This window comes from Tauraco erythrolophus, chromosome 2 (genome assembly GCF_009769465.1).
Source record: "Tauraco erythrolophus isolate bTauEry1 chromosome 2, bTauEry1.pri, whole genome shotgun sequence".
NCBI lineage: Eukaryota > Metazoa > Chordata > Aves > Musophagiformes > Musophagidae > Tauraco > Tauraco erythrolophus.
The window spans coordinates 22,492,095-22,508,446 of NC_141466.1; the positions used below are offsets into that span (position 1 = coordinate 22,492,095).

The 16,352-nt window shown below is 38.1% G+C and overlaps 1 protein-coding gene across 6 annotated transcripts in view; it reads left to right on the forward strand.

The window, feature by feature from the left end:
• HACE1 (HECT domain and ankyrin repeat containing E3 ubiquitin protein ligase 1) overlaps nt 1–10,413 on the forward strand; it is a 50,205-nt gene extending 39,792 nt beyond the window's left edge. For all 6 annotated transcript variants that reach the window (XM_086608157.1, XM_086608154.1, XM_086608155.1 and 3 more), the window contains 5 exons: nt 1,987–2,118; nt 2,826–2,924; nt 3,220–3,290; nt 9,138–9,251; nt 9,708–10,413. In XM_086608157.1, the coding sequence (XP_086464283.1) occupies nt 1,987–2,118; nt 2,826–2,924; nt 3,220–3,290; nt 9,138–9,251; nt 9,708–9,810 (519 nt within the window). In that variant the 3' untranslated portion in view covers nt 9,811–10,413. The remainder of the gene's footprint in view (nt 1–1,986; nt 2,119–2,825; nt 2,925–3,219; nt 3,291–9,137; nt 9,252–9,707) is intronic.
• Nucleotides 10,414–16,352: the final 5,939 nt, after the last annotated feature.

Consider the following 16,352-nt stretch of genomic DNA (forward strand, 5'->3'; position numbering starts at 1 on the left):
TAGATATTTCTGTTTTGTAATATGCTCCTAAGGCTTCTGAGATGGAATAAAATGAAGTGAACAGAGGGAAAAACAAATTGACCGTTTTTTTTTTACTGGCATATATTATGTAAATTCTGTGGTGCAGGTCTTTCAGCATGCACTAGTGCTGATAGTATGCTCAGCTGTTCAAGGCTGTTTAAAACATTTGTTACACCTAAAGCACAGCAACTGTTTTCTCTCGTAATGCAAGTGTTCAATGTAAATATTTTTGTAATGCAGAAAATGTTTATTGTATTTTTTCTAATGGATTTTTTAAAAATAAGATTGTGAATTTTTCTTTCTACAGCCTTGTTTTCTGAACAGCCTAATTTATGTAACGGCAAGTCACAAGATGTAAAACAAGTATTTCTGATCATTGAAGACCAGTATTAACACTACTTCTGATCCTCATATTGCTGAAGTTTCTGATTTCTTCCTAGAGATTATAAAATGTATTCACAGAGGCTGACTTTTGTCTACTGCAGTTAATCTCCTTTGGCTACCCCTCTAATTCCTTAGAGAAGGGAGATGTCTTCAGTTCCACTGACAGTAGAAGCAACCTAGGGAGATTATTAGATTGAAACTAGATTTTTGGGAACAGCTCTGCAGTGGAAGATATGATTAGGTAATGTTCCTCTTCTTCATAGCGCTTCACAAATTATTTGTCTTCTCACTAATAAAATGGTGGTAGTGTGTTTAGAAGTATCTTCCAACTGCAAAGCAAATGACAACCCTTCTATACTTCTGTGAATGTAAGGAACTGCCTTTGAAAAATATTATTATGTTTTGAAATATTTCATACTTTGTTCTGCTTTCCTGAAATGGAAGAAAAAGGTTACTTTGTGCAGGTTCAGAACCTAAAAGTTTGGATTAATGTTTTCTAAAATTAAAAATCAAGGTAGTATTTTTGTAAGATTATAGTCTTGAAGGAAGGTGATAGTTTAGATGGTTTAATTGGGAGGTAGGTTTCGTGATTTCATTATTAAAAAACACATTTAGGAAGTCAAAGCATTACTTGGAAACTGAATACCTTAAATAATCTAGGAATAAATTTTGTTCTCAAGTAGAGATCTCTTTTCCTGAGTAAAGAAGCTTTATTAGACTTGCATAGTTTTGTCAGGGTAGATGAGATGTTTATACAGCTTTAATGTAGGCACTTTTGCCTGTCTCATTCTAAAAACCTAAACCTCCATTAACCGCCTCCTAGGCTTTTGTGTTTTCAACAAAGCAAAGTTCTGGTGGATTCCTTTTCTAACAGGCGTCTTCTGAAGGGAACCCTAAAAGGGCAAAAAAAAGCATGGAAACCATGATATTGGCTATTCACATGGTTATGGTATAAATGCTTTTCTGTTGTTTGTTTTGCTCCCCCCCCCCCCTTTTTTAAAAACAGATTTTCAAGACTTTCTTAAAAATTGAAATTTTTATTAAGACAACAAAGCTTACAGGGATAAGTAATACATTTTGTTAATTTCCAGAGATAGGAGAAAAGCAAGAAAGCTTTTTGGCTCACGAATACTCCTTCAGAAGTTTACCCTTTTCCTGAGCTATGTCAGTTTGCTTAATAGAATATTCTTCTTTACAAATATTGTATTGTTTATGTCCTTAGATGATCATAACGGTGGTTGTATTAGATGCAGGCATGAACAATTAAGTTTTATTCACTTCCCTTATCTTAGTCGAAGTCCCTGCTTTTTGACTGTGTTATGATTTAGACGCTTCTGTTTGGGAATTGTCTTTGGAAGGAAGGAAGGAAGGGGGAAGAGCAGAAGACGCTCTGAACCCGAGGGGCCTTCTGAGTCATTCTGGGTTGCTTCTGTGCGTGAAAAGTACGTAGGGACCCTTAACGTCTTAGAGTAGATGAGATTTGTAATGTATTGAGGACTGCGTTTGCGTGCATGTGAGGGTTTGCATGAGCACTGTGTGTTTTTGCTCTTGTATATCTTAATGTCATTTTCTGCATTGCAGGCTGAGTATGTCCAGCTTGTCACAGAGCTTAGAATGACACGAGCCATTCAGCCTCAGATAAATGCCTTTTTACAAGGCTTCCATACGTTCATTCCACCGTCTTTGATCCAGCTTTTTGATGAATACGAACTGGTAAGCAGAAATGCCTATACTTTTTTAAAAATACTTTGTTCAGCATACTTCATCAGTAGTGTAATGACGTAGAAGTAAAGCTCAGTACCCACAAAATAAATATTTTGTATCTTTCACTCTGGTTTTGTTTCCTGGACATCTATTAGTGAGGATCTCAATATGTGTATTCCTGCTTATCTTGATTACTTAGAATGATCAACTTCCTGGAATGTGACAGATGCCTTAAATTGAAATTTCAAAATGGAATCAGCATGTTGTGGCCTTTAAACTTTTTCATATTTTCTTTCAGGAGTACAGAAGTTTTTTAAGAGTGAGGAGATGTTGTCTATTGTCTTTACTTTTCTGAGTTACAGAATCAAATTCCAATATGTTTTTGTGGTGGTTTGATCTTCTGTAACCAAGGTGTCTCAAGTATTGTCTCAAGTCATGCCAAAACTCAGAGCTTTTTTTTCTTTTAGGTTCTTTGGCAATATTTTCTACCTCTTCATATTGTGTGCTTAAATTTAAACAGATCATATGAAGTTACCTGAATCTGGAAATCTTCTTGTATTAAAATTTAGTCACAGGTTCCATAAGGTTGCAACTAAACAGAAAAAGCACTGTAATTTTTATACTTCTTTAAAGCATTACTTTTTAAAATAACATAAACTCTTGAAATTAATGGTTAGTCAGGAAGACTAATCACAATCTCTGTGCTTCTTCTGAAGGAGCTTTTGTTGTCTGGTATGCCAGAAATTGATGTGAATGATTGGTTAAAAAATACAGAATATACCAGTGGCTATGAGAGAGGAGACCAAGTTATACAGGTAAAGTGTTTTTTAATAATGTAGACTGTTGCATTTTAATCCGAAAAAAAGGTGCTTTTGTTGTTGTCGTCGTTTTCTGTATGTGTTTATGGAAGCTTGTTTTAGCTGAAATTTGTGGAGTGTTTTTTTTATACTATAGTCTTATATTAAGTGACTTAGTTATGCATGAATTTCGTATGAAAATTTCTCTCATTTAAGTAACAAACACAAATATTCAATTCATTGTTTTACTATTGTCTCTTCAAGTACTGCAAGTGCTTAATGAAAAATACAAACTAACTTATTTTTCATTTAGTGGTTCTGGGACGTTGTGGAAGAACTATCTCAGGAAGAGAGAGTATTGCTATTACAGTTTGTTACTGGCAGGTGAGAAGCTCTTCTGTAACAACAAGTATATTGTTTGGATGCTCTTAAATAAGTCAAGAGACTTCAGATTGCCATACAAGATCATCTAACTGGAAACTGTTTTGCAGACTTTGGTTGTTCCATATGTTGATCAAAGTAGACAAAGCATGTGTTAATGCTTTTGCTGCCTGTATTGCCAGCAAAATGATTGATTACTTATTTATTATACTTGACTAATTTGCGAGAGGCCTTTGTATAGTTAAGTTGCTGTCCCAGGCAATTTTTAACAAGGCAGTAGTGAATTTAACTGAGCTTTATATTCTTCCTGTTGCATATTTATGTGGCTCTTGGCTTCTCTAGTAATCAATATAGGCTTTAATATATTAGATAACTAGGTATCACTTCAGTCAGTGTAAACAGAACATCCTTCTCCTAAAAGCTGAGTTGAAATTTAACATTAGTGCAGCGATCAAGTGAAGATGTAACCTTATGCGAGACCATGTTTGATCTATATAGGATTTCTCTCCTAAATCCTTGGTGTTCTTCAGGAAAAGCCACTTTTGTTTCCTTTATGGTTTGGGGGCAGTGGGGGAAAGTTGTGAGCAATAAATGCCCTTGTGAACAGGGTAAGTTGCTGAGTTTGTGTATACAGACGTTTTGCAAAGTGAATCCATAGACGTATATGTGACACCTAAGCTGTGTAATCCATGTCTTTTTCTGATGGCGGGTAGAGATCGTACCACCTTCTTAATTTGATGTTCTGTTCGTATTCTAGGATTAGTAGAGTAGTTGACCTTTTATTTATAAGTTTTGTGGTTAAGCAATGGTAAAATACAAATTAAGATCATCAAACCTTGTCTTTTATACCAAGGAATTTCAGAGTCACGGATGTACCATCAAATTACAAGGTCTTCAAATTCTATTAGTTTCACTTGATTTATTATGAATTTCATTGTTTTTAGGGATCACAGACAATTTAAGAAGCCAGTTCTGTGCACATCAATCTTTTCTTTTTGTCCTCTGCAGAAATGATTCCTGCAGTTCTAACTGCACATCTGTTGCACATCAGCTGCTGGTCTTTCATTTTTAGTGGACTAGTCCATTTCTAAATCTAGATGGCAAATAAGGATCTTTAAGATGTAAGGTCATGTTTCAAATGCTTCTTAAAACATTTCAAGTGATACCGAAGTGGCATTCACTATTTTCATGGCATTTGGGATAATCTACTAGATTCTAAGAAACGCTTTCTATCAGGTAAACAGTTATGTTGTCTGATTAATACGTGCTTGAGCACCATTCATTTTGGTTACAAATCACATACTGACTTGTTCTTACCTATTTCTTGTTAGTAGGAAAGAAATTTTTGGTATCTCTTAAGAACTGTGGGCTAGAATTAAAAAACACATTGCGTAGTTTTTTTCTGTATCAGCTAGTAAGAACCCCTTGCATTTTTTCTTCAGTGATTAAAATATAATAGGTATATTTTTGCATAAAAACTTAACTTTTGAAACTCACCTCTAATAACAGTATGCAGCTGACATTTTTGCACATAAATCCCCAGACAGTCCTAGTTTCTGGGCATAGAAGATTTAAATGTTGAGTTGTCCGTGAGCTAAAGCACCAGTTAGTCTGGTACAGGCCAGTATCTCAAGTAAAACTGTACGCTAAAAGCATACCTGATTTCAAATCGTAATCTTTTTCTGGTGTCACATTTCCTCAGTGAAGAATTTGTTTCTGTGTGTACTGGTTGGCAGGTTGCATTCAAAATTTTCATTGTTTTTTCCATTTCCCTTCTGCATATTCACTTACTTGATTTTTTTTGTGTGTGTGTGTGAAGTGGTACTATTCTTTCTTTCCAATCAAAGAGCATGAAATTAATTTAGCAAATTAAAGAAAACAATTATATTTATGGTTATGTCTTCAGTGTTTCTCTAAGTGTCCTGGTTTTAGCTGGGACAGAGTTAGCTCTTCTTTTTAGCAGCTAGAAGAGCTCCGTGTTTTGGTTTTACTCAGAGGCTCACTCTGAGAAGAATGCTGATAGCGCACTGATGTTTGTGGTTGGCCGAGGACTTTTCAGTGTGCCGGAGTGCAGAAGCACGGTGGGATAAGGGGTCCACAATTCCCCTTGTGACTTGTGGTGGAACTTAAGATTGAGGGCCAAACTGGCCAATTAGTATTCCATATCATGCAGCGTCATGCCCAGTATAAAAGTGAGGGACAGCCAGAAGGAAGGGCTTTTGCGCTTGCTATGCTTTTGCTCTATTGCCTTTTTTTCTCTCTCTCCCAGTACTCCCACTCTTGGAGTACTATCTCTCTCTCTCTCTCTCTCTCTCTCTCTCTCTCTCTCTCTCTCTCTCTCTCTCTCTCTCTCTCTCTCTCTCTCTCTCTCTCCCCCCCCCCTCTCTCTCTCTCTCTCTCTCTCTCCCCCCCTCTCTCTCTCTCCCTCCCCCTCCCCCCCCCCCCCTCTATTTCAGGACCTCGTGTTCTTCTGGGATTGCAGTTTCGGGACAAGATGGGCTGCGGATAAGAGGGGGTGATGAGCATCTACACTGTGTATTAAATCATCTGTATTAAATTGTTCTTATCTCAACCCACGGGCTTCCCATTTATCCTTTAATTCTCTCCCTCATTCCTGGGGCTGGGGGAGGGGGAGTGATCGGCTCTGTGGGGTTCAGTTGCTGGACCGGCCTAACCCACGGCACTAAGTATTTCTTAAACTTTGCTTTTTGTCTTCTTCCCTCGTTCTTCTCCCTTTTTTTTCTCTTCAATGTAATGAAGTCTTGCTTTGGTAGTTTCAATGGAGATACTATTGCATTCATCATTAATACCAATTTTGAGACATCTTCTAACAGTAAAGTAATTGTTGTGAGCAATACTGAATAGCAGGTTCTATGTGTTTGGAGGCCTTAGCACACTGAAGAAAAAGCCTAAATATTATTGTGCCTCGTGTCAGGGATCTGAAAGTTTACTTATGCACTACTTTTTTTCTGGAGACAGCTGTTTGAGATTGTATTGACGATTCCACATGCTTTTACTTCCCCCACTCCCCAATCTGTTTGGTGTTTATAATATTTGGCTAAATTATTTTTAATTATCCATTAGCAACTTTTGATCAGGTTTTTTTAGTTAACAGTTGGAGATAAACGTTGACAGCTTATGATAAATTCTACTTTATTGATATTCTGCAGGTATCAGGATTGCTGTTCAATTTCCAAGGAGACTATAGTTTCAGTTGAGTAATAAGCTATATGCTATTTTAAGGGAAATTCAGCGTTTTTATAAATGTGATAGATATCTATGACTACCTTTTAAAAGTAAAACTAAACATAAGGGAACTGGCTTAAAAGTATCTATTCTACACTATTTTCAGTTTACATTTATGCAAAACTGTAAGTGGGGAAAATAGGTAGAAAAGTTAGGATTCAGATGTAAACTTAAACATTTTAGTAGTATTGAAATTTCCAAAGCTATGAAATAGTATTGTTGCTCTTGCTGAAGGCTATTTACACATGCAGTAAGAGAGGTAAGATCTTGTGATATTTGCTCATATTTGGAAGGCTTTCTTTACTATATTGACAGTGTTTTGCTTGGGGGGGGGGGGGAAACCTCATTCTTGGAGGCATAAATTGGCAGCTACCTGTTACTTTTAAATGTTCAGAGCCCTGATCATACTATATGATTTTTGACCTGTTGTATGAAAAATATTTTAATAAGTTAGACTGTAAAAAAACCTTTTAGATAATAGTGGACTGAATGAGAAATTTTCAACAGTTAATTCTGTGTTTTATTGCTAATTTGAATGTGGAATTCTCTTGGTTCATTGGATGGGAAAAAAAAAGTCACTGCAGGGGAGGCAGCACTGTATTAGAAATGTGAGCCCAAACCATGGTATAAAAAGAGTACTGCTGTAAAATTTTTACGACTGTTCTGAACGGTGGCTGTGAGCACAATTCCATTTGTATGTCAGAAATAGTATGCTGCAAATAACCAGTACTTCCCTCTGTAGTGGTTGCCTTATATACCAGTGCTAGAACTATATGCCCAACATTGCTGCTGTTAAGCTAGGTGATACAGATTTATGTGTTGGATACTATAGGTAACTCTTAAAGGTGCGTTTAAAAAGTATTACTGCGAGCTCTGTCTTAGCTCCTTCATGTTTGGCAGTAGCAACCGTTACTCTCTTGCATTTTTGCCGAGTAGTTTTGCTGTGAGTAGAAATGTTACTTCATTCTTTTCCCATTCTTGCTCCTGTTTTTTACAGTCACTTTGATTTTGTGAATAAGGGAGCATTGTTTTTAATGTAAGTACCTGTAATCCAAAATTCTAACAGCTCTTACGTATTTTATGGAAGGCTTGTTTTGTTTTATCAGATTCTTTCTTTGCTAGCTACAAAATCACAGAATAGGCGAGACTGGAAGAGACCTCTGGAGATTGTCTAGACCAAACCCATGCTCAGTGCAGGGTCAGCTAGAGCTGGATGCTTAAGGTCTTGCCCAGACAGGTTTTGACTGTCTCTGGGGGTGCTGACACCTCAACTTCTCTGGGCAACTTCTTCCAGTGTTTGACCACTTCACAGTAAAATAGGTTTTCTGGTGTTTAAGTGGGAATTTCCTGGATTTCAATTTGTGCCCATTGCCACCTGTCCTGTCACTGGGCACCACTGGATGCTCCATCTTGAGACTTGCACCCCATCTTATTTATTCCTCCCTTCAGGTATTTGTATACATTGCTTAGCCTCCCTTGAGCCTTCTCTTCTCCAGGCTGAACAGTCCCAGCTCGCTCTTCTCCTGTGTTGGGTGCTCCGATCTCTTACTGTCTTTGTGGCCCTTTGCTCAACTGGCTGCAGTATGTCTCTGTCACTCCTGTAGTGCGGAGCTTGGAGTTGGACCCCAGATGTTTCTGTACATAGTACAGGGAAAGGATCACTTCCCTCGACCTGCTGATGACATTCTTCCTGATGCAGCCCAAGAGGCTGCTGCCCTTCTTCGATGCAAAGATGCATTGCTGGTTCTCATTCAACTTCTTTAGTCCTTATCCTTTCATTATAGGTTTGGTTTTTTTAGTTTTTTGTTTTGTTTTGTGTTGATCTTTTGTTTTTTTCTGGTTTTTTTTGGGGGGTGAGGCCTGTGCTAACAACATGTTACCTTGTAATGCCTACAAACTTCAGTTGATGTTACAAAAATAGCTAAATTTTACTCTCTTTGTCAGTTTCACATTATAGAGAGGGACTCTGAAGACTCCAGGGCTATTGTCTGTTTACACCTTGAGTAATCCTTGAATGATATATTGGTAAAAGGAAAAAAAAATGAGTAATATGATTAAGTGAGAATGCATTCCTGAAGATGCTAGTGATGTATTTTTTTCTTGTGTTCTGGTTTTGCCATAGATTGTCACTGGGTGATAACAGTTTTATTAGTTGAAATATTTGGTCTAAAGTAGTAAATGAAAAGATGTGTCAAGGACACTTTGGTCAGTTGTCCCATGGATAGTAATCGGAAAATAAACGTTTTTACGATGCAGTATTTCTTAAATGTTAAATATAAACAACCATAGGTGTTTGTCTAAACGGGGATAACATTATGTTATAAAAACTGGTTGTAGAAATGAGTCCTCTTTGCAAACAGAATTCTCTTAAATATCATTGAAACAATTTGGTGCCTAAGGTAAATGGATAAATGCATTATTCAATATTGTAATCAAAAGCATTTAGGCAATGAGAATTTTGATATGGGTAAGAAGGGCGGGGAACCTTGATTAAAGGATTATTGACTGGCCACATGTAGCAGTAAGAGGTATTTGAAGTGTAAAGATTATATTTTTTGGCTTGTAACGTTCTAGTAATGATCAAATTTCTGTGAATTTTCTCAGTTCCAGGGTGCCTCATGGTGGCTTTGCCCATATAATGGGTGGCAGTGGGTTGCAAAATTTTACAATTGCTGCTGTGCCATATACTGCCAATCTTTTACCAACATCAAGCACATGGTATGTTAACTAGTCTTATTGAAATATCTTAAAAATGGAACTTTGTCATGTCAGTTATAGTCAAAAGTACTGTTCTTTCAAGTATTTTCATTAAAAGGACAAAAAAAAAAATTTGGACAGTTTGTGAAGTATTCACTGCCTGACATGAAAATGGTGGAGTTTAACAGAGATGGTGTTACATTATGTTTGCTACTTCGTTTTGCTTAACTAAAGGCAGTGGGATCAATAACAGAATATTGAAGTTAAATTATTGTGTTACAATTTACTGAAGTGGAAAAACCTCTTAATTTCCTGCAGTATATTCAAATGGTCAATGGTACTGTAATGCAGTATAGGTTAGTTTTCTTCCATAAATGTGACATCTTCAGTGTTTTCCATCAGAAAACTTTATTGTTGGGTTACTTGCTGAACTGTCATGTGATTTTTATATTTTTTTCCCCCCCCTTTTGTTTTCAGTATCAACATGCTCAAGTTACCTGAATACCCAAGTAAAGAAATCCTTAAGGACAGGCTTCTTGTGGCATTGCACTGTGGAAGCTATGGTTACACAATGGCATAATGAGGTCTAGAAAACTCATCTGACTACTGATGCGCAATTCAGAGTGGCAGAAGTAATTTTGGAAACTGTCAATAGAAAAGCAACTTAGATGCTGCAGCCTATTGGCAGGGCTGGGCTTCAGGTTTCGTGCAGGATCATCAGCTTTTCCTCCATTATATGTTGTCAAAGTAACTTGGATGCTGTCACAACAAACTTCTCGATATGCTGTATTTTCATTTCTTTAAAATGACAGATCTGTATGGAAATCAGTTTACATGCTTTTCATTATTACTTCAGTCTGAACCAGAAAGTTTTGTCAAATGTTTCTCCACGGTTTACTTTTGATTTCAACTATATGGTTGAATGACATTTGCGTTTTACTTTGCACTCAGATGGCATACTACTAATGGACAGACTTGTACTTTATGCCTTGGTGCATGTGAAAGTGCCACTTATTTTTGCAGAGAATACTATAGAAAGTTCAATTTGGATATTGTACAGTAAGACAGATCTGATGTATTTTCCATTTCTTTGCATAGTAACAAATAAAATTTTATAACTTTTTAGTATTTTAATGTATATAATATGTAAAGATTAGCCTGTTGTCACTGGAAAAAAAAACAGATGAAGTTGATATCTAATTTATATTAGAATTTACACTATATTCTACTAAATATTTAAAGTACTTGTGACTTTATAGTCAACTTGCAGTTTAGAATTTGTAAATATTATTTAAGACCTATATCCATTGTTTGAATGCCTTTATTCTTTCCTTGACATAATTGTATGCTCAAAAGGTATTATTAAATTTTAATATTTTTACCAGAATCTGAATGTGACAAGTTTGTGTGTCTTTGTGGGTGGTTTATTATTTTTTCCCCAGGATTTTATTCATCTTACTGTGATTTATCATAGAATGGTTTGGATTGGAAGAGACCTTAAAGATCACCTAGTTCCAACCCCTCTGCCACGGGTGGGGACACCTTCTGCTAGACAATCTAAATTGTCATGGAAGCAGCATTTGAGAGGGCATTGTCAAAGTGTATGAATGGACATAAGCAAATGCACAAGGAAGGAACTTGAGCTTATTGAGGTTAACTGAGAGGACTGTAATAATTAGAATCTCATGTCAAAATGTATATAAAATTAGAATCTATTACTGAAATAGTATGTAAAAATACACAGCAATGGCTCATCAGCATGTGTTTTTGATAAGTAGCTGCACATGTTGGGGTAGATGATGCATTTGCATAACCTTTTTTTAGGGACCCTAGGGTAGGTTGATTGGTTTTTATTTTTAAAATTAATCTGATCGTCCCTGCTTGTCATACTTTTGCTTCAGAGAATGCAAACTGAGTTCTTGCCAGGTGAAACTAAACAGAAAAACATCATACAAAAATTTACCAAATGCTAATGGATGAACATCTAATTAGATCTGCAAGACCTAAATGGTCTGAAGAGTCTAAATGGTCTAAATAAGCTCAGGCATAGCAAACCCTCTAAACACATAAACTTTAAGGTTCAGGTCCTCAGCACGAACTGTTTGCTGTGGATCCATTCAAGTTTTCCTACACTAAGTGCTAATACATGTATATCCTGAGTTCACCAGCTGATCTGTCTAGGCTGCTTACCTGGTGCTGTTTTTTTTTCAGATTTTATTTATTTATTTTGGGCGGTCTTGGCTCACTGGGGAAGTTCCGCTGGACTGGAGGCTGGCGGATGTTACCCCCATTTACAAAAAAGGGCGGAAGGAGGATCCGGGGAACTACAGGCCTGTCAGTCTGACCTCGGTGACGGGCAAGGTCATGGAACAGGTTATCCTGAGTGCTATTAATGGGCACATACAGGTTAACCGGGTGATCAGGCCCAGTCAACATGGGTTTATGAAAGGCAGGTCTTGCCAATCAAACCTGATCACCTTCTATGACAGGGTGACCCGCCTGGTTGACGAGGGAAGGGCTGTGGATGTAGTTTTCCTGGACCTCAGTAAAGCCTTTGATACAGTTTCTCATAGTGTTCTGGTTGAGAAACTGATAACTGCTGGCCTGGATAGGCACACCCTCCTTTGGGTTAAAAACTGGCTGGATGGCCGGGCCCAAAGATTGGTGGTCAATGGGGCTAAATCCGGCTGGAGGCCGGTCACCAGTGGGGTTCCCCAGGGCTCAGTGCTGGGTCCAGTTCTGTTTAACATCTTTATCAATGACCTGGATGAGGGGATTGAATGTACCCTCAGTAAATTTGCGGACGACACCAAGCTGGGAGGCTGTGTCGATCTGCTCGAGGGTAGGGAGGCCCTTCAGAGGGATTTGAACAGACTGGATCGTTGGGCTGAGGCCAATGGCATGAGCTTTAATAAGGCCAAGTGCAGAGTCCTTCACTTGGGGTATAAAAACCCCAAGCATCGCTATAGGCTCGGGGAGGAGTGGCTGGAGAGCTGCCTGGCGGAGAAGGACCTGGGGGTGTTGGTTGACTACCGACTTGATATGAGCCAGCAGTGTGCCCAGGTGGCCAAAAAGGCCAATGGGATACTGGTGTGTATCAAGAACAGTGTAACCAGCAGGAATAGGGAAGTGATCCTGCCCCTGTACTCGGCACTGGTGAGGCCGCACCTGGAATATTGTGTCCAGTTTTGGGCCCCTCGCTTTAAGAGAGATATTGAGCTCCTGGAGCGAGTCCAAAGAAGGGCGACTAAACTGGTCAAGGGGCTGGAAAATAAAACTTATGAGGAGCGGCTGAGGGAGTTGGGGCTGTTTAGCCTGGAGAAGAGGAGGCTGAGGGGAGACCTGATTACGGCCTACAAATACTTGAGAAAAGATGGTGGGGAGGTAGGGGAAAGGCTCTTTACATTAGTGTTGGGTGATAGAACAAGAGGAAATGGGCATAAGCTTAGTCAGGGGAGATTCAGGTTGGATGTTAGGAAGTATTTCTTCTCTGAAAGGGTTGTCAGCCACTGGAATAGGCTGCCCAGGGAGGTGGTTGAGTCCCCATCCCTGGATGTGTTTAAGAATAGGGTGGATGATCTACTTAGGGATATGGTTTAATGGGGATTAGGGACGGTTGGACTCGATGATCTCTAAGGTCTTTTCCAACCTAGAAATCTATGAATTTTAATCTAAAGCATACATTGCCTCTCTGGGGGTGTAAGAGAGGAATCTGTGGACCATCTAATTCAGTGATAATTTTCCTTTGGGCTAAGCTTAACACATAGACTTAGCTTTATTTCCTTTCTGGTTCTGTTTGTACACGTGTGCATAAATAAATGTTGGTTTAAATTCTTAGGTGGTGTTTGTGACTGCAGTTTAAGGAGAAAACGGGTTTTAGTTATCAGAAAGAGCAAACTTTTCCAGCAGTATGATCTGGTGAAAGCTAGTTAGACTGTTGCTTCAGTCGGTGGAGAGGTGCTGTTCCTCTCTGGCATGCTCTAGGAAGCTTAGACTATTTAAATAGGTTGGATATTTGAGGCTGTGTGGAGTTTTAGCATTAAATCCTGGTTATCTTGGATCCTTCTGTTAGCGAAAGTACTTTGCTTTTCTGCCCAGTTGGGCAGTGCTTGGTTCCCTGGCTTTATAGCTTATTTCTTTATATGCCTCTGCAATGTAGATTGATAGCAGGCCTGTGTTGTGAAAAATACTTCGTATGTGTTGGGAATTAGGTATTTGTTTTCTTTATGTAAACTGTTTTTTTTTGTCTTTATCCAAGGGTTTTAGGTTTTACTGTAAATACTGTTGTTCATTAACTACTATGCAAACTCTGTGAGTTTGTTTTGGTGTTTTTTTTTCATTTTACATGTTCTAATTCATGGTAATATACAGCAGTTTGCAGGAAGCTGAAACCTGTGTCCTCCTGCGTAGTGTCCAAAACATTGCATACTGTAAGGCTGAATGAAGGGAAAAAAAATCAGATTTTTCACATTTCCCCCCCCCCCCCCTTACACTTCTATGTTATACTGTAGGTGATATAAGTATCAACAAGCTGAATTTGGTCTCAGACAGTATTCCTAAAATGCTGGGCAACTGATTTTGAAATGTAACAGTGCAGAGTTTTAATGTTCTCAATGATTTCCTGACAGGTCTCCCAGTTACAGCGTCACAAATAGATATGCAGGTTACTCCTTCCTCCACCATGTCAATGTTTGTTATGTCCCATATGAAATATATTATATTTTGTGTAATATTTGAACTAACTACCCCCACAATAGGTCAGTATGAAATCATTTTAAAATACTCCTGTAATAAAAATCAGGATGAAAATATATAGAAAATGGGAATAGAGCTCTTGATACTGGGCTTTTCTGGTAAAACAGCAACCTTGTTATTGCTTGTTTTGAACAGGTTTTTTCCTGCTGAAACACTAAACAGTACGGTCTGCTGCAGCTGACCATGTGAAGTTAGCAGGATTTAATTATTCCTTTGAAAGATTGTTTTTTGGGACACCTGTGCCCTATTAGCAACAGGGTATGAAAAGCCTGTTGAGAAACTATAACTTAATACAGCTTATAGTTTAGAATGATTAATTGGCTTATATTTTTTCTCTCCCACTGTGCCAGAACAAGGCAGGGCGAGTGTTTTATCTCGGAAAGAACAGAACAGATGTCTTGTCAGATCATAGATCATGAGTGCTCATTAACTTTTATTATCTTTATGAAATGTTTGATAGCAAAGCCTAGTTTTTGATGCTTGAAAATGTGTTGTGCATCTAATGTTGCAAAACCATTAAAACCATAAACTGTGAAATGTAGCTTAATGACTTCTACTGTATGTTCCATAGTCAGTAAGATTGAAAATGGAATGAGAGGGAGAATGTGGTTGGCCTGAATTTTCCAGAGACTTGGATACTTCCACATGTGCACTAGAAAAAATATTAGAACCACCTGTACTCTGGAAGTGTGTGAGCTCTTCGTTTAGGAGTATAAACTCAAAATCGTAGTTTTTAGTTTATTTGGACTGTTCTTGAAGTTTATCGAGCTGATTCAGCTCTGCAAGTACAGCTCAATAGTGCTTCAGAGAAGCCTTGCTCTCCCTCTTCCAGACCTGAACAGGAGTAGAAGCTCTCTTCATGACATCCAACCTGGATGTACAGGGTGTAGAGCAAGGAAGGGAGAGAAGATTGCTCAGACTGCTTTTCTAAACCTTTTGAGTAGGTAAATAACCTTATTTGTCCCTCATGTTATGCAGACAAGCAATATTTCGTAGATGCTCCTTCAAGTCTTAATGTGTAGATGATTTTCCAGTAATACTTCTGTGGCATTGCACAGGACTCAGGGGTTGTCATTCCTTTTGTACACGTAGTGGGTTGATCTTTCACTATGGAGGAAAATAGTCTTTGCAGTTCTGCTCCCTGGACACAAGAGGTCCTTTGATGTACAGGCAGTGGAAGTCTTTTGCTGGCACTGGCCTACTTCCGTTCCTCCCAGTGCCCTCTGCCAGCTGGGCATCTGTGGGTGAAAAGCAGAATCCCGAGTTTCCCTCCGTGATCAAAACATATTTTCTTTAGTCGATTGAATCTAAAGAATACAGATGCTGAATGGTCCCAACAGGATTAACTGTTTTTGTAATAATATCGTTTTAGTTCTTTGTATGAGTTATTCTTGGTATTATTTAAATGCAGCTGCTGAGTTCTGGATTCTTGGTTCAGTAAAGACCCTGGATTTGGTTATGTTTGGTTGTTATCTGGAGTAACCTTGAATTCCTTGCAGTGTACCATTGCTAATTGTGTGTCAACAAATCTTGACAAAAAGCAGATTTCTCAATTGATGCATTCTCTTCTAGAATTAAAAAAAATAAGCTATAATAATCACAAGTCTCACTATAAAAGCACCTGGTCACCATTTTAAAGACCTTGTAAATAACTGCTTGTTACAAAATATTCTAGTAGATACATATTTCAAGCAATTATTGAAATACTAAATGACACCGAAAAAGTACTCTAGCATGTCCCACTTTCTAATCAACTTTCATGTTCACATTTGAAAAAGTTGAATTCACAAAGGAAATGTTATTTATTTTTCTTTTTTTTTTAGCCACCTTTATGAAAAAGGAAGTCAGATGGTGAATTAAGGAATACCTTATCTTAATAGCTTGTTCCTGTTGTAACACCACTGCAGTCTCCAGAGCAGAGACAGTCTTTACCTTAAAGGGCTTATAATAAGGATGTTTTCCTGTGATTCTTTTTTCCCTTTCCCAAGTTGCCATTTTGCTTATGTATCTTAGCTTTTGGGAAGTGGTTTTCATTGGGGGGGAAAAGGCAAAAGAGGAGTGCTTCCTGGCCTAGTGATGGGGAAAGCAGAGAAGAAAGGTGGGATGAAATGCAGTAATGCTCGTAGTTTAGGAAAAAAGTCTTCCATAAAGTCAGATGTCCGCCTAATGCTGGCAGGCCAGAGTGGAAAGCAGGACTTCTTCAAGGTTTTTCTTTCTTTTTGCCCATGTTACATATTTCTCTTTTTATGCACGTGAAACAGAAGTTGTTGGCTCATGATTGAGGTCAGCCTCAAGTCTCTTGTTTAATCAACAGAGATGTGAGGAGGAAAAGAAGACAGGATAGCTTCTAGAAGAAATCTGAGATGT